Raw genomic sequence first — 22188 nt, forward strand, 5'->3', positions numbered from 1 at the left:
TTCTCACTTAAAAATATCAAGTTAAATACGACAAATCAAGTGACAACTTGAAATAAAATCTGCTATTAACATAAAAAAGTTGCATAAAATTGCTTATTAAAAAAATTGCCCACGGCGGCGCTGCTTTGCATGTTAAGGCTGTGAACGGCGCTAGCGTGCGGCAAATTAACGGCTTCGAATTAGTCTACGTCAAAATTGTAGTAGTGGTAAGAAGCAGAGCAAAAGAGCGTATCACTAGCAGAAAAGGGCAGAAAATTTGTGAAAATAATTGTAAAAAACAAGACCTGCCACTGCATGTGCAACTCACAACATATTGTGAGCAGACGATATCGTAGAAATGTTAAAAGGTGTGCACAATTTTGCCCAAGCAAGTCCGAATCTGACATTTCCATTGAATATTTGCAGACAACAGCAAAAACAACACGAAACGCAGAAATTTGTTAAAGTGAAGGGGGCGCGGTATAGGAAACACAGCGGAAGAAGGGCAGGTGGCATTAGTGCGGACCTTCAGAGTAAGTTGCGTGTAATATCCGCAACGCTAGCGGGAATAACAATTTTCAATTGTAGCTGCAAAGGACAAAGGGCGAAAGTCACAACAATAACAACGGAAACAAGCAGAAAGACATTTAGATAGACACCATGGATGCGGATGGACTGACAAATGAGCAAACAGAGAAGGTGCTACAGTTCCAGGATTTGACAGGGATTGAGGATATGAATGTGTGTCGCGATGTCCTTATACGACATCAATGGGATCTGGAAGTTGCTTTTCAAGAGCAATTGAACATACGCGAAGGCCGTCCTACTATGTTTGCAGCCTCGACGGAAGTGCGTGCGCCGGCCGTCATCAATGATCGTTTCCTGCAACAAATCTTCTCGGCCAACATGCCTGGTGGTAGGACCGTGAGTCGCGTTCCAAGCGGTCCAATACCGCGTAGCCTCACGGGTATTATCAGCTATGTGATCAATATCGTATTCCAATACTTTTACTCGACGATATCGAGCATTTGTAGTGCATTTGTCAACTTTGGTGGCGGAAATGAGCCTCGGATTGTCACAGACCCCTTGGGCGATGTGATGAAGTTTATACGGGACTTCTACGAACGATATCCGGAACATCCCGTTTTTTACCAAGGCACTTATGCCCAGGCATTAAATGATGCTAAGCAGGAGCTGCGCTTTTTGCTCGTCTATCTGCACAAGGATCCCAGCAAGAATCCGGACGTTGATTCATTTTGCCGCGAGACACTAGCCGACCGTTCCGTTATTGACTACATTAACACACACACACTGCTCTGGGGTTGTGACGTGTCCACGCCCGAGGGATATCGCGTTATGCAGTCTATTACGGTGCGCAACTATCCTCTGATGATAATGATAAGTTTGCGAGCGAATCGCATGGTTATTGTGGGACGTTTTGAAGGCGACTGCACGCCAGAGGAGCTGTTGCGTCGTCTCCAGGCTGTGGTAGCGGCTAACGAAGTATGGCTAAGTCAGGCGCGTGCAGATCGATTGGAGCGTAATTTTACACAGACCCTGCGACGCCAGCAGGATGAGGCGTACCAGCAGAGCTTACGGGCCGATGAGGAGAAGGAGCGTCAGCGTCAAATCGAAAGAGATGCGGCACGACAACTTGTAGAGGCTGAGGAGCGTGCACGTCGAGATGTGGAGCTACGCAAGGAGGAAATTTCTAGGCAGAAAATTGAGCTAGCCACGCTGGTTCCGGCTGAACCGTCGCCCGATTCGATTGACACTATTGCTGTCGTCTTCAAAATGCCCAGTGGAATGCGCCTGGAGCGACGTTTTCGTCAGACAGATTCGATTTTGGTAAGGAATAATAAATGCTTAATTGATTGATTGATTACAATGATTTTTAAAATTTTTTTGTACAGGATGTTTACCGGTTTTTGTTTTGTCATCCCGAATCTCCGGATGAATTCGAAATAACAACGAATTTTCCCAAACGTGTGCTCTACTCCAAGTCGACTTTGGATGCAGGCGCTGAGGGCTCCGCCCACAAGACTCTTAAGGAGGTAGGTCTAAAGAATCGCGAGGTGCTCTTCGTTAATGATCTGGAGGCGTAACCAAACGACACCACCAAAGCGGAAGCAGCAGCGTTCCGTTCAACGTCCTCACATGTTTGAGGCGTTGTTAATACCGGCTGGAGCAAACAACAATTGAGAATAGATATGTTCAGCTCACAATTGTGTGAAATATTCCTAATTTAATCTGAATACACATACATACAACATATATGATTGTTTAACAATTTGCTTAAGTTAACTCTCTTGTATCCTTCTTTATCCTTATCTTTCACCCATGAACACAGTCTAGGTTTCTTGTGAACAAGTGTTGCTTTAACTGTACTTATGTTAGATACACTACTTTTTGTTTAAATAATATTATTAAACAAAGACAACTTCACTGATAAAAAAGTGCGCCTTTTCGTTTTCAAAATTTCAATTTAGAAATGTTTTTTAAAGCGATCCGGCAGCTCTGGTGCAAGTATCGATACCATTATGCGATAGCTTAATAAGCTTGTCGATAGCTTGACAGCTCGCTACGACTCATGCAAATGACTAAGAACCTGCCACACACACACATTGTACGTACACATTTGTGATCTACGCTGGACGACGACACTCATAGCTTTGATTTAAATTTTAGTGACGATAATTATAATTCAGACGAGCGTGCGCCTCTCTTGCCGAAAAGTCGTCTAAAATCGAGAGATTCGGGAGTACGGCAGAAAATAAGGCAGCTGACGTCTCAGCTGTTCGACGTGGAACAATTTTCGTACCAGAGATTAAAATCGACACAGGAGCGCGTGTCACACCAAAACAAATACACCAGTAGGAGCAGCAAGAAAACCATGTCAGCATCCTCATCAGCAGCAAATGCCGCGGCCGATGCTGCGGCAGCACTTTCAGGAAATTTGCAGTTGCCACCGCTGCGCACCTTGGACGACTTTGTGCTCGGGTCAGCACGTTTCCAGCTTCCAAACCTCAAGGACTTTGACAAGTGGGGCAATCGTGTGGTAAAAAACTTACTCTACTACCAAACCAATTACTTCCTACTCTTCTTGGCCATATATGCGTTGATGGTGGTTTTCAATCCGGTTAAGATCATTAGCGGTCTCTTGGTGCAGGCTATCATCATTGCCGTCATCTGGCAGTTCTTCAGTGGCAAATCTAAATCGAATTTTATCGCCAGCCGCCTAAGCGGTGGATTGGCCGCCCAACAAAATGCTCAACAAAAGTGGTACATTCTGGCCGGTGCTCTGCTCTCCTGTTACATCTTCTTGCACTGCATCAGCGCTGTGTTGCTGACCGCCTTCACCTTGCTGTTGCCCATATCGGTGACCTTTGTTCATGCATCGCTGCGACTGCGCAATATAAAGAACAAATTGACCAACACAATCGAAAGTTTTGGACCCACAACACCTATGGGCGTGCTCTTGGATGCCTTGAATGTTCGTGCGGATGCCATTCTTAACTAAAGGATAATTATTAAAGCGTTTGCATTACTGAAGTTTTACCCCCAATGTTGATCAATTATGAATGCTTTAGCTTTCAAAAACCGTATTACTCGATAATCGATTTGATCTTTTATTATTTTTACTATTTAATCATGAATTTGTTACAATTATCAATATAGTCTGCAATTTTGATTGTCAATAAAGTTGTCCAATAAAGTTTAAATGATAACTAATAGTGTGCATTGCTGATAAAAAGGATTAAAGAATTGACGTGCTGCGAATGCGTGTATATTTATAAATGTACAGCATATATTGGTTAACAGAAACAATTCCCCCATTTATGTATTCGATAATATATAGACCAAATACTTTGTATTATTTTTATTTAAATTTCCAGCATCTTTTGAACCTATACATATTTTTCCAGCATAGAATAGATAATCGTTGTTATCACCCATTCTTTAAAAAAATGGCAGGTAAATTGTTTATTTTTGTTCATGTTGATTGCACTGATAAGCACACCTTCTTAATCAGTCCACACCACACTATTTATTAATGATTGTAAAGTGTCAGACTTCGCGTTCATCCACACTTTCAGACGATCTCGTAGCTGCCATATCGTATTCATTCTAGAGAGTGGAGTCACGTGGCTCAGCAAAATGCTAGGCACTTTTGATTTAAGGTCACAGGATGGCACTTTTTCCACAAAATCGGGCGGACAGTAGGCCTCATCGTGTTGTTGCACAAAGTTATGCAGAACCACCACGGCCTTTACTATTTTCACTGCATTCGTTGGACTCATGGGTAGCGGCTTGGTGAGCACAGACCAGCGGGAAAATAGGACATCGAATGCTTTCCCGATGCTGCCTTCCAGCGCTTGGGATAGCAACTTGTTAAATTGTACTTGATCTCTGTTCAAATTCCCACCTGTGTAGGAAGTAATTAGATTCTCTCGCATGGGAAACGAAGCGTCAGCTATGTATGTATAGGCAGCGTTTGCAATGTCTGTTTCGTCTAATGGCTCCGCTGGCATTAGATCGCTCAATTGATGATTAAAGAGTTGTGTTGCAAAATCTTGTTGCCACGTCAGTTTATTAGCTTCAACAGTTGCTATGTCTATGCTGGTAAAGGCAAGATTTGTGTCGCAACTCGCGAGCAGCACTATTTCTTTTTGGCCTCTGTAAGACAGGTCCACTAGCTTACAGTCGACGGCGCCTAGACAATGCGGTACGTGCCACATCTGCTCATAGTTCTCGGCAATATTTGTATAAGCTTGTTCATTTGGTTGGGGCAAGAAAGCTGGCGCCAATATGTTCCAGAGCAGATCGCACGTTTCTTGGACAATTGCGCGCACTGTCGACGGACCCATTTTAAAAGCCTTGGATAGCTCCAGGACGCTCTCAGCATTGGCCAAATAACTGAAATGTGAATAAATTTGAAGTTATATAAAAATTCTATGAAGCCAAGTCGAATTTGCTTACATCAGCGTCAAAAACAGACGACACTCGGGAGCTATGGGTGTACGTATGGAATTTTTATTCAGCTGCTCACCCACTAGGCAGAACAGCATATCAAAAACCTGGGGCGTCATGCGCGTCCGATTTTTGAACTCGTCATGATTGTGCTGATAAATGCGCTCAAAGGTGGTGGCGAAGAGCCCATCTGCATCGCGACTTTGGTTCTCCTTCTTGACCCATATTTTGCGATTGTTTTGGGGTTGCCTGTTGGCAATTTTCCTTTTCCGTGCGGACCTTTGTGGTTGTTTGTGACTAGTTTCTGGCGGCGGTGGGGGCGATAAGACACGTCTGCACAATCGTTTGATTCTTCTAGTTTCTGATGGTAATTGCTCCAAGTTCTGCAGTGCGCTATATAGTAAGGGCACAATCTTTTGCAACCAACGCAGCTCAGCTAGCTCCATTGTTTATGTTAAATGCAGGTTTGTTTACATATGGCAGCCCTGGTTTGGCTAAGAGCAGTGCTAGAAAACTCCAAAAACACTCAACGGCTACGACTTAATAGAGTAATTTAAAAATTGGTTAAAGACCGAGAGAAACCATGAAACTGTTTGTTCGTTTGGGCAACTAGGTAATTGCCCAATAGTTCCTATGTCAGTCACTTAAGTTCAAGAATATTTTGTAGCTTATTACAAATTGTTTCCATATATAAAAATTAGATAACGTTCATTTCTTCTTAACTTTACACATGTAGTTTTACTGAGAGAGTTTTTCGTTGTTCAAAAAATTACAATATATTGCGGAAATGCAGAAGTAAGAAGAATTTTAAAATTTTTAGTTCCACAGACCGACATGGCTAATTTAATTCAGCTCGTCAAGCTGATAAAGAATGTGTACTTTTATTTTATTGCTTTATTCTTTGCGCTACAGCTACAAACTATCTATAGGCAGTATACAAGGTATACAGAGCTTGATACTTGATAAGCAAGAAAATAAAGAGCATTATTTTTTCTAGGGCATGGTGGCGGATGATTCAAAAAGTCTCGTAATATTATTTATTTTTACGGCACAATTGAACGCTGGTAACTGAAAACTATCCACTTGTTTGTTTATTATCCTTCAATTGCTTACAGATTTTGATAAGCAGAGCTAAGGAATTTGAGTAATCTATTTTTGTTTTTAAAAAGAGCAAAGAGCAGGCATGGATATACATAGTTACAGATTATCTCTTTTCTGAGACACTCTCTTCAACTGACTCTCTTATACTCTCCGACTCAATTTGAGTAAAATTTATGGAAGGCTCTTGTAATTTAAGAACGCTTGCAGCTGACTTCGGATCAGTTGTTTGTCAGTTATTTTGCTTAATGGACATGTCGCACTCCCTTGTCGAGATAGAACGTAGCGATTGGGCTCAGCTTAGGGATCTTTATGTCCATAAGCGAACTGAATCGGTCGGCTACCAGTGCCTGAAAAACTTCATCAGTTGGATAGATCAAGAGCCAAGTGAGAGCATTAAGTTGTTATCGTTGGACGGCGACTGGAAAACAGATGGAACTTTTATTATCGTTGTAAGTATAATGTGTACGAGTACATGAATATAGACATGCATGTGTGTGCTGCCTATGTACTTACTACATAGTACATACATACATATATAGTATACAGCATTAATTGCATTGTCATTGTCGTCTTTATCCGTACATTTTTCTTTTCTTCAAGGCAAATATTGGCGGCTGTTTGAAGCACGTTTATTTTAATACTTTGACTGAGAACTTGGAACGCCTTAAAATCGCACTGAATTGTTTGGAAGGGAAATCTGGGGACTATTTGCTTTTTGGGTACAGCGCACATCTTATACCTGCGCTGGAAAACTTCGCGAAAAGGTTGACAGGTAAACCATTATTACCGGGCGAACAGGAGGAGACCGTCTGGTATCATGCCAGCAAGAAATTAGTAGACAGTTTTACGATCAAGTAAGTCTGCATGTGCTTACACGTTTATGCTAGCACAACAGCTGGAAATCAATTCTTGAAATGTGAAAGAGAACCACTTGGCCGCGAATGGCGATGCCAGACCTCGCGATCACCAATTGTGCCTGCATTGATTTGCTGTTTGATCTCAGCATCAATACAATAATCATTCAATTCAGTTAAAGAAAAGAGTGAAGGATTATGCGATTTGGGAGAAGGAAGAAGTGATCAAATCTTATTTATAATTTAGCTGACCAGCATACTGATGTATGACCCAATTTAATTTTCCGACTACACTATTACATTAGCAATTATTAGAAATTTAAATGTTGCGATGTAAACGACCAAATATCTTTAAATTTCTTATATAAAAAGGTGTGTCTCAGAAATATCAATAGAATAACTTTAGCCAAACGCCATTTCACAGCTATAGCTATTTCAGTTACGAAGTCATCCAAGTTTTATTATTTAGTCTGTTTTTTTTTCACAATACGTACTTATTTGAATTCAATTTTTTACTCAAAAGATATTGCATAGAAAGTAAAGCTTGTTTACTTTAATGGCTTTTAATGTTCAAAAAACATTCACTTTTAGAACTTTTCCTCTCCCCGCTACAGAATTCAAGTCCATTCAAGTAATATATTCACAAGTCTTTACTTTACAAATTGGATCCAAATCGGTTGGTTTGAAGAGAAGCTATGTTTTAAATATTTAGGACATTTTTTTGATACATTGCAAATGTCAGATAACCAGTACCTATTTGTAGATAATTATTATTATGATTAGCTGCGAAACTCTTGGTTCTTTGAATTTAAGTGTTGACTAGCATACATAATTTGTAAGTGATTTCCAATTGTATCTCCCTATAAAGAGTTTCATTTTCAGCGTTCCGGAAGGTATTAAATTGGCCGATTTGGTCATTGAAAATGCTGAGCAGATAAATGAAATCTGGCCGCATCGTGCGCCTGGTTCTGTGGATTTTGTCAGGCGGCTAATACTTTATAATGTATCTGTGGGTGCCTTTGATGGGGCTGGAAACTTGATTGCCTGGTGTTTGAGGTAAGACAGAATGTTTAAAATATATTAAATACATATTTGATTTCGACCATTCACACATTTTAGGCTTCCACTTGGCTCGTTGGGATTGCTGCACGTTACAGATGGGCAGAAACGAAAGGGTCTAGGAAGCTTATTGGTGCGCTATATGTCGAAGAAACTTGCAGAATTGGGTGATGAGGCCTTGGCACCTGTGGTGGTCAAGAACGTTGCCTCGCGTAGTATGTTTGAAAAGTTGGGTTTCAGACAAATCGATAGTGTATATTGGAGTGCGGTTTAACAACATACTCACACATAACAATTACGTTATAGTATTTTACCAAATAAAAATATAGTTACTCTGTAAATAATCCCTAATGGAGCGTGTATATTTTTCAAATTACCTGAAATATTATTACGCCTATTTGTGGACCGCAAATATCGAACCAGCAGTCTAGTAAATATGTCTGGTATGTACTTCTTTGGGAAACCCAGACAATATTCATAAATTGGCGGCGACAACAAACTTCCCCAATAAATCCTCGTGCCGATGACGACCAATATTCAATTATTCAGTAACAAATATGCATATTGTTGCGAGCAAGTTCAATTACGTCACAGTTGGCCATTAAGACGTCGAGAGAGCACTTTCAAGTTGCTAAACATTTGGCCAAACAAGTCTGGATCAAAGAGCGCCTGCAGCATGGCAAATTTCTATACAGTTTGTATAACCGCAACATTATTAATCTATTGAATTCCCGCAGTTGTTCGTAGAACGAGCTTTTAGGAGATAACGACGTCAGCAAACAAAATACTATTCTCAGTCCATCGAAAAGCACACACCCTAGATAGATATCTAAGGCGGTAGTTATTGTTCAATTAGCAAACAATTTTGAAATTATATTAATAAATAATGCAGTGAGTCATTGTGTTTTAACAAATCTGGTTTAATGTGATAACTAAGTATTGAACTGTATTAGTAATGTTTTTTAGAAGAATACGACTTAAAAGTATTCACTCGAGTTCTGCAATTATATACCTGAAATCGAAAAAGTGGTTTATATTTTTTTTATAATATTTATGAAATACTAACGGCCCAGCACGAATATTTAATACTAATTTAAAAAACTATACATTTTTTTTGAGTTACTAAAAAAGAGTAAGATTATAAGGAACGTTCGAATATTATTATTTAAATGGTTTTTAAAAAAATTGTTTGTTCCAATTTTTGTGAAAAGATCATATTTACAAAACAAAAGTCATTAAATTGAATGAGTAATAGAGCTCCTGTAAATGATATTTGACGTTGTTTTATTTAAATTGCTCGGACCTACATTCTTTTCGTACGTCGATCCCTACTAACTCGATCATTTTTGTACATCTTGGGTTACATTATTATAGTAAAGTTTTGGTAGGCTAGTTTTTTTTTTTTACACACATATAGTATGTAATATAGCATATATCATATAGTATAGCTTTCCAACAGTGAAAGAATTCTGCAGTAGTTTCGGAGCCTTTTCAATTCAAGCAAACAAATAAACAATCTAATCTTTTCTCTTTATAATACTACTTAGTATAGGTAAAACGGCTTCTCTATTAAAAAAGATTAAGAATAAAATGTCAGAATATTAAAAGGTTTTAATTATTTTCATTAAATACAATTGTTTAACACTGCACAGTAAAATTGTCAACAATATTTAGTTCAACGTCTAATAATTATGAACAGCTTCGAAAATGATCATCCATTTAATTAACAATTTCGTTTTTTAAAGTAAAATTCAATGGGTTATCAAAAAAAAAAAAAAAAATGAAAAAGATCTGTTAAAACTAACAAACCTTATATAAGCACAAATAAAAGTAGGGTATCTGGCATAAATACAACAAAAGGTGAAGACAGCTTTGCAGGTGCTTCCCCAATTCTGCGAACATGCCTGATTAGAAATTCGATCATTATTGATAAGGGATAAGATGAAATGGAGAATATACAAACAAAGGTGATGTTCGAAAAAGAATTCATTACTTGTAAAATTGTCATTCATTGACACTGAAAACCATGTGATCTACAAGTATAACGAAAAGTCTTATTAATCCAAAAAGATAGTTACAAAAGGCATAAGATATAGAGTAATACCTGATTGGCAGATCGTGACAACTATTGTACAACAAGAGAGCTGGGGATAACCCCGAGTCATGTAAAAGCCTTGCAATGAGTCGGCGGGCGATTCTCCATTCTAGCAACAATAATAACAATACTTTGTACAACAAAAGCGAACAACTGGAGCTGATGTCATGAGTGTGAGAGTGTGTGAGTGCGCGGCTTCAAGCTGGGCTCATCTCAGAGTCGGACTTGGCGGCTCTGATAACGAGTTTCGCACAACCGGGGCGACTATTCGTAAAATTGAAGCGCGCCGATAGCTGCAGGTTCAGTTTGAAAGCACCACCGAAGCGAAGTGAACGAGCACCGCGATTCGCGCATAACACCAATCGCTATTTAATTTATTCAGTACATACATACGTATGTGGCTATGTATGTACACACAATCGTATATGTATAGTACCTCATATATAGCTGCTCGATTAAACTAATCACAAGAGACGAAATATAGTAATAACCGCATAACCAACAAAACACATTAATTGAAAAGTGAATTTAATTTTGTCACGAAATGTCGCGAATTTTGTACGCTTTGGTGGCCATTCTGGGGCTGACCGCTCTCGTGGAGATTTGCGGTAGCTGTAGCCTTATTCGGGACCACATACGCAGTGAAGCGAATCAGGCTCTGGTTGAGAGCTACAATCAACCACAGCGATCACAGAATGATGCTGCAGCACCACCGCCTGTTTTCGCACCGCTGCCACCATCAGCTGCTCCTGCCCCTGCCCCTGAACCTCAGGCGATAACTGCTGCTGGCTTCGGCCTCGGTCTCGGCACTGATAACGTCGATCTGCGGGCTTCGGACGCGATCGCACGCAATGTTTTAAATTTCGCCAACTCACTGGGCCAACATTTGAGCACCACATATAGGAAGACCGAGGTGTTCTCCCCCCTCAGTGTGATGTCTGCCCTGGCCCTACTACTCGCTGGCTCGAATGGTAAAAGCTATGAGCAGCTTTCGCAAGTGTTTGGACTTAACGATCAGGAGCTGCAATCCAATTCCACCAAGCTGCATGAGCAATTCGGCTTGCTACTCAAGGATGTGCAGCAACCGACCCTGGAAATGGTTTCGCCTCAGCGACGTCTAGACCCCTGGCGTTACACCAAGGCCGGCAATATGCGCAGCAATCGACGCTCTGCGAATCGGCCCTCCGGTCATGCCATCCATTTGGCCAATGGCTTGTTCACACAGTTGGGCTACACCCTGAATCCGGACTACAGGTGAGAGCAGCACAGGTGGAATTATCTAAACACACCTACTACATACATACATAGTTGTATGTATGTACAGCAGAGATTCACAATTAAATAGAGCTCAGGTGCAGCGTAAAGCTGTTAATCAGCTCGAACTGGAAATACCATTCATTAGTCTGATCGTTCACACGTTTACGTTTCGCTTCGCGATTGTCATAAGTGCATATTTCTACCCTTTCGGGAGAAGAGTACATTGAGCTTTTCCTACTGGTAGTGGGGCCACACAATCAAAATACACTCTATTGAAATGTCTATCACAAATACTCTAAAGTGTTATGAAGAATCCCCAACTAGGAGTCCTCAACAATTCAGCATAATTTAACTATGGATTACAGGGGGTTTGAATATCGGTTCCTCCTTCTCTAGATAGATGTATGTACTTGTATTACGATTCAAGTTTCTACCTCGGATCTACCTCGAATTCTTTCAATGGATATTTTCCCGCATCGGTTATGGTTTTATTGTCTACATTTCCAGGGTTTGTAATCAAAAAATAATGGTAGAAATAAATAGAAATAGGTAACAAGATATGCTCTGAATAATTTTTAAATCTGAAGAGGCAGCATATAGTAGTTTAGTAGTTCTAAGCGTATACAGATTTCGACTCGAACAACTCAATTTCACGTGCATACCAGTTATTTATTTTTAAGCTGATACTTATGCTTTTTTAATTGCAGAAATGTCATTACAAATATATACCGCTCGGAACTGCAGCCGTTGGACTTCCAGACCAAGCCTGCACAGTCACGCCTCATCATCAACGATTGGGTGGAGCAGAAGACCTTGGGCAAGATCCCGAATATCATTGCCAGTGAAGTGTCTCAAGCCACACGTGTGATCATGGCCAATGCATTGTATTTTAAGGGCTTCTGGGAGCAGGATTTCATTGACTCAGCCACCAAGCTGGACAACTTCTATCCGAATGGCGAGTCGGAGGCGCCGGTGCGCGTCCAACTGATGGGCACTGGTGGCACCTTCCCCTACTATGAAGATCCCCAACTGAATTGCCGCATTATTGGAATGCCCTATCGTGGGAATCTTAGTACCATGTACGTCATACAGCCACATCAGTCGACCGCGTCACGTCTTCAGCAGTTGCAACAGAATTTGAATGCAGACAGAATTGAGGAAATGATCTCGAAAATGACCAGACGCTCGGCTCTATTGGCATTCCCTAAAATGCACATAGTCGAGTCCATCAATATGAAGGAATTGCTTAGGCGCATGGGCATCTCCAGTATTTTCAGTGAGTTGGAAAGCGACTTGTCGCTGATTGCAGAGCCGGCGTCCAGGCCTGGTCAGAGCGACGGCACAGATCGTCCATTTGTGTTCTCCCCACGTAGCAGCTTCGGCAAGAGCGCAGACAGCCTGCAAAACCTTGATGACCAGCGATCAGTGACACGCCAAAATAGTGTACGCCAGTCGAATATGTTCGTCGACGAAATTGTACACAAGGTTGACTTTGAGGTCAACGAACAGGGCACTGAGGCAGCCGCCGCTACAATCACATACCTGAACAAATCTGGGCCGGATGTGCTTTTCCGCGCCGATGCTCCATTTATATTGCTACTACGCCATGATGCCACAAAACTTGTGCTCTTCTATGGCATCATCAATGAGCCGCCAGTGTCTAAATAAGCATTAAGACTTAGCTACTAAGATATGTATGTAGTACGTTTCGTTGACATTTAAGTGATTAAGTCTTGAGGACTTTACTCTAAAATATATAATAAATTAATCTTAAATTAAATTAAAGCTGCCTTTCAAATGAAGGAAAATTAAAATTGTTTCTTTAGAATTCAATTCAAATTGCCGACCACCTACTGTAGTCCTGTAAGTCATTATTTAAAAGAAGGTCAGTAGGTATTACTCGCAACTAGCAAATTTCTCGCAGTTTTTTATTTATTTCCTTTCAATTGAAATAACTTATGCGAGGGTTTTTTATTAGAGCAACAATTATGGATTTTATAAGATTACAATGTAATGAATATAATAATTAAATGCCATCAAAAAGTGTTCAGTTTGGTTCCAATAGCAACACATAACAAATTAAAATCAAACTCACACAAGTAGTTTCGTTAAATTACAAAACTTGATTAGGCGCTACCATTTTGAGATTTTTCAGCACTGTAACATTGAAACAGTGCTGCCAAGTCGATAAAATCAAAAACATATGTATTCACATATGTGTCACTGTTTTTATTGCCGCAGATAATTCTTATTGCAACTGTAAATTTTTGCATTTAATAGTTGTAGTTCGTAAAATGAGTAAGTAGCTGCGACAAATTTATTTGTATGCTGAAATTAAAATAAATGCCGTGTGATAGGCTTTTTGCCCGATTCGGACAGCGAGGATGAGCTGCCACCCGGCTGGGAGGAACGTTCCACAGATGATGGCGTTGTTTGTTATATTAAGTAGGTACATCAACAATTTGCAAATGCTTACATACTTACGTACTTTATTTATTCTAGTCAACAGAGCAGGCTCTCACAGTGGACACATCCCCGCACTGGACGTCCCAAACGTATAACCGGCGAGCTGCCCATTGCCTGGGAAAAATACTACGATGAACAAACAAAGAGGACCATGTTTTACAATAAAGAGACGCAACAGCGCACAAATGCTGACCCTCGTTTGGCCTTTGCAGTGGAGGAGCCGCCCTTAACTGCGGCAGATGTGCGTTAGCGTCTCAAAAATTTCAGAAATGTGTTCATCTTTATAATCTCAATGTTCTTGCTAGGTGCGACAACGTTTCGATTCTTGCACCACCGCATTGCAGGTGCTGCATGGTAAGGATTTGCATGGCCGCCTTGCGATCATTACAGGAGCCAATTCAGGCATTGGTTTCGAGACAGCACGTTCTCTGGCTCTGCACGGTTGTGAGATAATCTTTGCGTGCCGCAATCAGGAAGCCACTGAAGTGGCTATAGATCGTATTGCCCAGGAGCGGCCGGCGGCACGTTCTAGATGTCGCTTTTTAGCGTTAGACTTGGGCTGTTTAGAGGACGTGCAAGAATTTGCCGAGGAAATAAAGCGCAGTGTTAAGTGAGTGGATTGTATAGTTTTATAAAGCCGTAGCTCTCTGCCATATGTCGCATTGATTTTATAAAGTACCACAATGTTATTCTGAGATACCAGAAGTAATTTAAAATGTTCACCTAGACGAACTTAAAAAAAAATCCATTATAATTGTACATCCTACCTTTTAGAGTTCTAAATTCTTAAATAACAAAAGCTCTAGATTAGTAATCAGTACAGAAAAAGCAAAAGTGTTCCTTCAGCAGAAACTTTCCTAACTTAATATTTCATTTTCTTTGCAGCCATATCGACTACTTGATTCTTAATGCCGGAGTCTTTGCTCTGCCTTACACCCAGACTGTAGATGGTCTGGAGACCACATTCCAAGTGTCTCATCTCTCCCACTTTCATTTGACAATGCAGCTGGAAGCGTTGTTCGATCACAGGTCCCGAATTGTTGTGGTCTCTTCGGAATCGCACAGGTGAGTGCTGGCAGCTGTTTTTAACCACCTCTACATTATTATTAAGATATGGAGAAGGAAAGTCTCACGCAAGAGAATGAAAAAACAATTTATGCTCACAAGAGGTAAAATGTAGCTCCACCTCCTTTAGGTAAGCAGTTCTCTAGACGAGGAATGCATAACTTGGTCAGCGTTTAATGTTGACGATGCTTGCTCCAACTTCTGGCTAAGTCACATTAAAAATGTCCTTCCAGCATTTTGCCTAGGCCATAAGATCGGTGTAGCCCTTATGGCGGCAATTTTGTGCCCTGTTGGCTAGGTTCTGGTCATTTAGGAATGCCAGGATTTTGTAATTGGACAGGTCAGGGGAAGTAATCCCTAATGTGGTGGGATCTGGAAAGCTTCTATGACCTATGAAAAGCATCTAATCAGCTCTTGCCACGCCACGGTATCCATGATCGCCCCCTTTAACTTGTCTGTGTTCAGATGGAAATGATGCTTGACGCATAAGACCACTGGACTGTAGGATGGTTTCATCGGCTTGAAATGCTTATTTGCCGTCAGAGCGGGCCGCCTTTTCCTTGAATGTCCCTTTGGCTGTCTGAAACAGTTTCTTTCTCCGAGTTAAATGGTTCATCTCGATATATTAGCATGGATTCGGTTGGACAATCAGATGACCTTACATATGACGATCCCGACAAAAGATCGGACGATGTCTCCAGGGTTCCATATGAAATCCCCCAAGTGAACTGGAAAGGCGTAGTCCGTGTGCTGTGGATAGAACTGGACATCGATAGGTGTCCACAGTCCGCATAGTTGTAACCAAGCATCCCCTCGGCTACCATTATCCAGCGCTCAGCGCAGTCATGACCGTGTCGAGGGCCATACTTCCAGCAGTGCATATCGTTACGGCGCTCGCACACTATTCCCCCGATTTACCTGTTGCCTGACGGCTAACGCATAAAGCTTATGATAATGCTGTTGTATTTTTTTCATGTTTTGTTTTGTTCGTGCGCCTGCAGTCGCTTGTTTAGTTTGACACTATTTATTATTTTTTCGCCAAGTTGATTGCACTTTTATGCCTACGCTATTGGACTTTGGACCTGAGCCGGTTGCGGTCTAAGTTGGCGTCGCGGCCAACTATTTATAGTATGTAGTTTCGCTTGCCACAGATATGCATGTTAGTATGTATCTATCTGCAAAATATTTGCATACATATCTTTCAAATATTTCCGAGTGTTTGCCATTTTTTTTATCGTTGCTTAGTGTAAAGTGGAAGGGATTTTGTTTTTTGTTTATTATTTTTTGAAGGCAAAACATTATCAAAGCTTAGCTTTAAACATTTCATCGTTGCTGCTTTTTGTTGTTTTGTTTGTATGAACATACGTATGTATGTACATACATGTTTGTAACTGCGTTGTTTACAAATAAATTGCGCACTTCAAAGCTCTGATTACATTATCGCCAACGCAGCTGCTGTCACACACAAACGCAGAGACACACACATACGCACAATCAGACGAATTTTCAAGCCACAACGCGTACTCACGTGCAAGGCACATGCACAGTGGTACAAATTAAGTTTATATGGCGCTTTAATAGTTGCTCACCTGTATTCTAGATATTGCTGTGGAATCATAAAGCTCATTTCTTGCGAAAATTTTTTTTAAATATAGTAAAAGTACATATAGTAATATATATTAACAACGCAGCCATTTGATCTTTATATTTGTGGAATAGTAACTTCTTTAATACTTTGGTTACGTTAAAATTCAGTAAAAAAAACTAATATTGGTACGCATACATATATTTTATTTTTATTTATTTATTTATAAGCTTATCGTAGCGTTGCCAGATTACTTTTAAGTTATTATGCTAGTCATTAAATTTATTATTTTAATTTAATTGAGTTAATTATTAATTTAATTAATTTTATTTTTATTCTTTTATTTTCTTTCTTATATTTATATGTTTCTTTATTCTGATATATAATAAGATAAAATAATCTTATTATATATCAGCCAGGCTTTTACTTTAATTTGTATTAAAATGTTAAAGAAATTTTAGGAAATATTTTTAATTTAGCGCTAGCTTTTATTAAAATATAAATGAAATGATAAATGAATCAGAATGATCAATTGCTTTATATTTCGATAGCAGAGTCAATATTGAAGCTCTGCAAAAATATTTAATAAGGTTATGCAAATTTGTATAAGCCCTGAACGGAACTAATGGAGTTTTTTTGTAATAATTGTTTCGCGCTTAAATTAGGAGACTTAAAGAGTTTGGAAACAAAAATGTTCATCAGTTGTAGTTTCCCTTAGTTTTGTTAGGATGATCACACTGTGCCTATGTTGAGTTCGTGTACAACAATAAATCATGAAACTCGCGTGAATCGACGGAAGAAGCAAAAACGCAATTGAGTTGAAGTTGTTGGTGGTAGTTGTTGCTGTTGTTGTTGTTGTTGGTGGTATGTGGTGTCTGTCTTTCTGCCAAGCGAGAGACCATTCGCTGCGTTCGTTGCTTGTCTCACGTACAACAGTTTTTGGTTTCCTTTTATGTTTATTTTATTTTTTGCTTCTCTGTTGTATCTCGTGCTGCCTCGTTGGTGGTGCATTGAAAAAGTCGCGTGCGCCACTGCTGGCGTACTCGCTGCCAGTCATGTATGCCAGAGTCAAGCATCATCGTAATGTGGATAGATACAAATGCGTTCGTGATTAATGGCGTTGGCGCTGATTTTCAATTGAGGTCAGCAATACAATCACAAACACACACACACACACAAATAATACACATTTGTTAATTGTGCTTAAAAGCGACGCGTACTGCCAGAGATTCAATTGCTGGCCATTGCGTCCTACCACACAACAACAATTTCTGAGCAATTACAAGATTGCTGCTGGCTTGCCTGCCACTCAAATATGCAAATGCAATCTATTTTTGAAGTCGTCGCAAACAACAAACAACTAAACAAATCCAAAGTCCAAGTAACGGCTTTACCGGCTTGCGCATGCGCTACACATTTTGTTATTAATTGACTGTTTTATTTCTTTATTTTAATGCACTTTAATGCCTTGTGTTCTTCTTATTGAGAAGGCGCCTTAGACATTGGCATTGCCTAGACTTGAATGCTCCATTATTGCATCTCATTAACGTTCATTGAACGCCCGCGCCCTGCAAACAAGCACAACAATGCCGGGTGCGCCAATCAAGACTCGTTTGAGTTTTGTTGCGAGGGGCAAAGTCCAAATTGGGGCTGACTGAATGAATGATAAACATACACATACATGTACATATGTACATACATACATACTTATGTATGTATATATAAGCCGGCTTTGTAAATAAACAAAGATGTAAATGAGCCAAAAAACAATTGCGTCTTAATCGATGTGTTGGGAATTCTGATTCAATAAATTTGTAAACAAATATGAGAAACGTTTTTACTTTTTCATTTAATAAAAATTCAAAAGCAGTATAATTGTTGGATATCTTTAATCTTTTTGAAATGTTTTAGAGATGGTTTAAGTTTTTACAGAGAAAGATGTAAATTTGAAATTTCGATATGTTGTATTGCCACAGATTCGCCAGCCTGCCCACGGAAAATCTAACGCTGCAACATTTGTCGCCACCGGCGGAGAAATATTGGAGCATGATGGCCTACAACAATGCCAAACTGTGTAATGTGCTTTTCGCTCAGGAACTGGCGCTTGTAAGTGCTGCTCCCTCCATTAACCTACATACACAAACAGATGAATAGTTTCACTTTCATTTGCTCCTTTCCCATCAATACTTTTAGCGCTGGAAGAAACGCGGCATTTCTGTCTTCGCTCTACATCCCGGTAATATGGTTTCCTCACAATTGCAGCGCAACTATTGGTTCTATAGACTGCTCTTTGCCATCGCACGTCCCTTTACCAAATCGCTGGTGAGTTGCAGGCACTTTAACAGACTTTCATAAATTATTTTTGTCCATATCCTGACAACAGCAACAAGCGGCAGCCACAACTGTCTATTGCGCCACTGCCAATGAGTTGACGGCATTAACGGGACTTTATTTCAATAACTGCTATTTCTGTGAGCCGAGCAAACTGTCCAGAAGTGCGCAACTTCAGCAACAATTGTGGCAACTAAGCGAAAGTCTTACGGAAACGATCCTGATACCAACCAGACAAGGCAAATAAAATGTTTTTTGTTTTTTAATAAAATAATTTATACAGGTGTATGTCTATTTAAAGAGCCCTAAATACATATTTAAGTTTCGAGTATACATACATAGTGTGTTCTTAATTTTGTTGCTTAAACTACATTTTTATAAAAAGCCTAACTACAGTCTCTACCACGAGTTACAAGTGTTTGGGTTGACTAGAAATCTGTGACTCGTCCTTTGCGCTCCCAGTCGCCATAGCGTGTGGGCTCTGGACCAGCGGGACCACCAATTTCTCCAGTATGCGGGTTGACATTGTTGGGCCACGGCTTCAGAGGCTCCTGCTCCTGGAAGGGATGACGAGAGAATTCATCCAACTTGCCCAGCGGTGTTTTGGCGCGCAGTTTTTTTTGGAAAGCCATCAGCTTTTCGGTGCGTGTCTTGGGCTCCTTCACCTCAACCACTAGAGGGTCATCTTTGGTCAAGGCGCGCATTGTACTGCTCGTTGTGTAGTAGCTCACTAAATTGCAAAGGATTTTGTTAGTTAGTTGAAAGATCACACACACGAACACACACACACAAACACACCTTGCTTGGTGACCTGTGGCCAGGTACGCATGGATTGTTTGGCCAATGATTGCATTTTGTCAATGTCTGAATCTTTTGCACGATATTAAAAAGTAATGTTCTTGATGTTGGTATTTCACAATCAGTTCCACGGCTGATTACGTGTTGTCAGTTGCTCGGTTAAAACGCGTTTGCATTTATTGCCGCTGCGTTCGTTGTTTTTATAGGCGCGCTGTCGACTGCGACCACTTTATGCTGCCACCAAATGTTGGATTTGTAACGGCAGCTTCGTGTACCATTAAAGATTTCGTTTTTCTTTTGTCGGCGGCAATTACGTCCAGTTCTGCACAAGTGTGACCGTTTCACATGTAAGCTATAAATGCTACTGAATATGACAAAGTGGCAGCACTGGCAGGTGCTACACTTTTTTCCAAATTTGGCAGGGTCGTTGAAAAGCTATGTTTGGTTTGTGTCATTGCTAAGCACAGCAAATGAAAAAGAAGCATCATAAAAAAGCTCTTCCATTTCCAAAACTGTAACTGAAAGGGAGCATGTTTTTAATTGAATTTAGCCTTATCAGCCGTTTTTTAATAACATCGATTTCCTTGCTGATGTAATTTCATAAATTACATTATTTATTGCATTCTTTTATTATTGGTATCTAAATGACGAGAAACGAGTTTCGTTCCGCTTGATCGCGCACTCACACATGCTCCAGATAAGAAAATATGGCATGTCTGTACATAATATGTATACGTCTTTTGTCAAATTTGCTTATAAGGCACGGAATGGAAGCTACTCAAGTGTGTCAACGTCATTACAACAAAAACAACAACATGAGCTGGCAAGAACACAATCAGTCGTATTGAGGGCATTTATACATAATTGGCATGGGTAGCATCACTTATAAATGCGGGCGTTGTAGCCCTGGTTGAGGTGCTCTGTCGTTCTGCAATTTGAAGCGCATGTTGCCCGTCAGTTTAAAGTGCGCGTTCGCCTTAAATGTGACTTGGTCAGGAGAGATTTAAAAATCGCGAGTGAAAATTAAGCAGAGAAATTATGGCTGCAGAATCCGAATCAGTGGCGAATCTATTACCAATCGCTTATTGTAATAAATGTGCCAAATTATAGGCAAGAAGCGTTTTTAACAAATCTACATCTACTGTGTTTTTAAAAAAATGCAACACTTGACAACACTTGATACTTCGTAGACTATAAATAAGCAATATCATATGAATGACAATTTATTTAAAATAATGCCAAGTTTAAAATGTAATTTGTCGCTTTGCGATCTGCGATGAATTTTGAATTTCTTCATTTACGTCTTTAGTAAACCCCTCCATACAGTAGTAATCTCTGTATTCATATATTCACAAATACATTTTCACTGAACACAAAAAAAAAATATATATATAAAGAGTTGAAAAAGGGTTAACGTACGAATAACTTCAATTGTTTTTAAAAATTGGGTCATTTTGAACCAAAAATATCAGGATTCGTTTGCTTATGTTTAAACAATCACCATATACTTGTTGCTTTTTAAAACCACTTAATAAATTGGCTGCTCCGTTTATTGTACTACTTAGTAGACAACAGTTTCGAATTGATTGTATTAATTATATATTAATATGATATAGTTTGAAGTGTAGCTAATTAAAAAAAACAAACAACTATATATAAAAAGTACACAAAGGAATGAAAAAATGTAAGTCAATCGTTTTTCTCAAATCGAATTAGTGTGTAGTACAAAATTGCGATTGGAACTAAATAATGTTAATGATGTATTGGTGAAGAGTCGCAGTTAAAAGAGAGAGAGAGGGAGAGAGAGACAGACGCTGGGCAGAATGAACAGTGCAGGTCGCAACTGATTTCAAAGCGAAGTTTATTTTTTATACGCATAGTTCTCTTTTATTCCTTATATTTATTATCTTATATGAAGAAGGCTATATTACAAGCTATATTTGATTGAGTTGCCCATTTTATTCTTTTAAAAGAAAGAAATTTGCTTGCCTTAAAGAAAATGTCTTAACTAACTGCGCCATTTTGTTTACAGTGTAGCTTATGGAGAACTTAAACTGGCGAAAACTAGATCTAATCGATAATTGCAGTTCGGGAATGCACTGCTTAGATTTATGATGAACTGCTTGAATTTTCAAGGGTTTTGGTTCACAGCCTTTTGAAACGAATTTGAAACTAGTTTAATTATCAATTTAATCAATTAATCAATATGCAAGTCCTAAACAAACTGATTAAAGCAAAGCACCTTCTTCGAGTAAATACATATATACATCTTTTCAATATGTTCAGCTTATGTGCGCAAACATAATTTGGTTGATTTAAAAAAATTAATAAGTGACCTCCTGCAATGAACATGAAATTATTTCATACGCACCACATGTAATTGCATTCTTTTCAAACAAATGAAAATAAAAACGCCAGTCAATTGAATGGATGATAACAAAGAGAATACAGAAAATGTGAAATTCAAAAAGAAAACAAACAAACAAACAAACACCACACGCTTTGTATAAACAAATGCAGATGTCATGCTGAGCTCACCGGAAACGGAAACAAAGCAGCAGTGGCATTAAAAATGTCAGCCATTGCATTGCAATGCGGTCGCTCGCACACAAGGCCTTTCAGCCGAA

General features: G+C 39.6%; 7 protein-coding genes across 7 annotated transcripts; 5 read left to right on the forward strand and 2 right to left on the reverse strand.

Annotated features, from left to right (window-relative positions):
* The first annotated feature begins 188 nt into the window (after positions 1–188).
* On the forward strand, positions 189–2283 carry LOC115630496 (FAS-associated factor 2). The gene is made up of 4 exons (XM_030527083.1): positions 189–347; positions 406–512; positions 568–1827; positions 1893–2283. The coding sequence occupies exons 3-4, from the start codon at positions 640–642 to the stop codon at positions 2082–2084; spliced, it is 1380 nt and encodes a 459-aa protein (XP_030382943.1). The 5' UTR covers positions 189–347; positions 406–512; positions 568–639; the 3' UTR covers positions 2085–2283.
* A 325-nt stretch (positions 2284–2608) lies between these two features.
* On the forward strand, positions 2609–3711 carry LOC115630562 (PRA1 family protein 3). Its single transcript, XM_030527176.1, has one exon. The coding sequence runs from the start codon at positions 2873–2875 to the stop codon at positions 3497–3499; it is 627 nt and encodes a 208-aa protein (XP_030383036.1). The 5' UTR covers positions 2609–2872; the 3' UTR covers positions 3500–3711.
* Positions 3712–3844: 133 nt separating this feature from the next.
* LOC115630780 lies at positions 3845–5396 on the reverse strand. Its single transcript, XM_030527436.1, has 2 exons — positions 4960–5396; positions 3845–4896 (listed from the first exon to the last, which is right to left on the reverse strand). Exons 1-2 carry the CDS (start codon positions 5394–5396, stop codon positions 4005–4007), a joined length of 1329 nt encoding a protein of 442 aa, XP_030383296.1. The 3' UTR covers positions 3845–4004.
* Positions 5397–6268: 872 nt separating this feature from the next.
* LOC115630678 lies at positions 6269–8315 on the forward strand. Its single transcript, XM_030527321.1, has 4 exons — positions 6269–6500; positions 6652–6905; positions 7788–7961; positions 8025–8315. The coding sequence occupies exons 1-4, from the start codon at positions 6297–6299 to the stop codon at positions 8236–8238; spliced, it is 846 nt and encodes a 281-aa protein (XP_030383181.1). The 5' UTR covers positions 6269–6296; the 3' UTR covers positions 8239–8315.
* A 2073-nt stretch (positions 8316–10388) lies between these two features.
* LOC115630459 (serine protease inhibitor 28Dc) lies at positions 10389–13096 on the forward strand. The gene is made up of 2 exons (XM_030527024.1): positions 10389–11313; positions 12024–13096. Exons 1-2 carry the CDS (start codon positions 10604–10606, stop codon positions 12982–12984), a joined length of 1671 nt encoding a protein of 556 aa, XP_030382884.1. The 5' UTR covers positions 10389–10603; the 3' UTR covers positions 12985–13096.
* A 449-nt stretch (positions 13097–13545) lies between these two features.
* LOC115630460 (WW domain-containing oxidoreductase) lies at positions 13546–19096 on the forward strand. Its single transcript, XM_030527025.1, has 8 exons — positions 13546–13614; positions 13674–13761; positions 13819–14023; positions 14088–14392; positions 14668–14847; positions 18409–18538; positions 18626–18754; positions 18816–19096. The coding sequence occupies exons 1-8, from the start codon at positions 13611–13613 to the stop codon at positions 19008–19010; spliced, it is 1236 nt and encodes a 411-aa protein (XP_030382885.1). The 5' UTR covers positions 13546–13610; the 3' UTR covers positions 19011–19096.
* On the reverse strand, positions 19038–19870 carry LOC115630461 (succinate dehydrogenase assembly factor 4, mitochondrial). Its single transcript, XM_030527026.1, has 2 exons — positions 19562–19870; positions 19038–19493 (listed from the first exon to the last, which is right to left on the reverse strand). Exons 1-2 carry the CDS (start codon positions 19614–19616, stop codon positions 19192–19194), a joined length of 357 nt encoding a protein of 118 aa, XP_030382886.1. The 5' UTR covers positions 19617–19870; the 3' UTR covers positions 19038–19191.
* Between the last annotated feature and the right edge of the window lie 2318 nt (positions 19871–22188).

This window comes from Scaptodrosophila lebanonensis, unplaced genomic scaffold (assembly GCF_003285725.1).
Source record: "Scaptodrosophila lebanonensis strain 11010-0011.00,11010-0021.00 unplaced genomic scaffold, SlebRS2 tig00001410-arrow-pilon, whole genome shotgun sequence".
Lineage (NCBI taxonomy): Eukaryota > Metazoa > Arthropoda > Insecta > Diptera > Drosophilidae > Scaptodrosophila > Scaptodrosophila lebanonensis.

What these genes read in the sequence shown, in the direction of transcription:
- LOC115630496 (XM_030527083.1), top strand. Translation starts at nt 640, where the DNA reads ATGGATGCGGATGGACTGACAAATGAGCAAACAGAGAAGGTGCTACAG. An exon ending in GTCAGACAGATTCGATTTTG is followed by an intron (nt 1,828 to 1,892) that starts GTAAGGAATAAT and finishes TTTTTTGTACAG; the next exon opens with GATGTTTACCGGTTTTTGTT.
- LOC115630461 (XM_030527026.1), bottom strand. Translation starts at nt 19,616, where the DNA reads ATGCAATCATTGGCCAAACAATCCATGCGTACCTGGCCACAGGTCACC. An exon ending in GCCACAGGTCACCAAGCAAG is followed by an intron (nt 19,494 to 19,561) that starts GTGTGTTTGTGT and finishes TTTGCAATTTAG; the next exon opens with TGAGCTACTACACAACGAGC.
- LOC115630459 (XM_030527024.1), top strand. Translation starts at nt 10,604, where the DNA reads ATGTCGCGAATTTTGTACGCTTTGGTGGCCATTCTGGGGCTGACCGCT. An exon ending in ACCCTGAATCCGGACTACAG is followed by an intron (nt 11,314 to 12,023) that starts GTGAGAGCAGCA and finishes TTTTAATTGCAG; the next exon opens with AAATGTCATTACAAATATAT.
- LOC115630562 (XM_030527176.1), top strand. Translation starts at nt 2,873, where the DNA reads ATGTCAGCATCCTCATCAGCAGCAAATGCCGCGGCCGATGCTGCGGCA.
- LOC115630678 (XM_030527321.1), top strand. Translation starts at nt 6,297, where the DNA reads ATGGACATGTCGCACTCCCTTGTCGAGATAGAACGTAGCGATTGGGCT. An exon ending in GTAGACAGTTTTACGATCAA is followed by an intron (nt 6,906 to 7,787) that starts GTAAGTCTGCAT and finishes TTTCATTTTCAG; the next exon opens with CGTTCCGGAAGGTATTAAAT. An exon ending in TTGATTGCCTGGTGTTTGAG is followed by an intron (nt 7,962 to 8,024) that starts GTAAGACAGAAT and finishes CACACATTTTAG; the next exon opens with GCTTCCACTTGGCTCGTTGG.
- LOC115630460 (XM_030527025.1), top strand. An exon ending in GTCTCTTCGGAATCGCACAG is followed by an intron (nt 14,848 to 18,408) that starts GTGAGTGCTGGC and finishes GTATTGCCACAG; the next exon opens with ATTCGCCAGCCTGCCCACGG. An exon ending in GTCCCTTTACCAAATCGCTG is followed by an intron (nt 18,755 to 18,815) that starts GTGAGTTGCAGG and finishes TCCTGACAACAG; the next exon opens with CAACAAGCGGCAGCCACAAC.
- LOC115630780 (XM_030527436.1), bottom strand. Translation starts at nt 5,396, where the DNA reads ATGGAGCTAGCTGAGCTGCGTTGGTTGCAAAAGATTGTGCCCTTACTA. An exon ending in CGTCTGTTTTTGACGCTGAT is followed by an intron (nt 4,897 to 4,959) that starts GTAAGCAAATTC and finishes TTCACATTTCAG; the next exon opens with TTATTTGGCCAATGCTGAGA.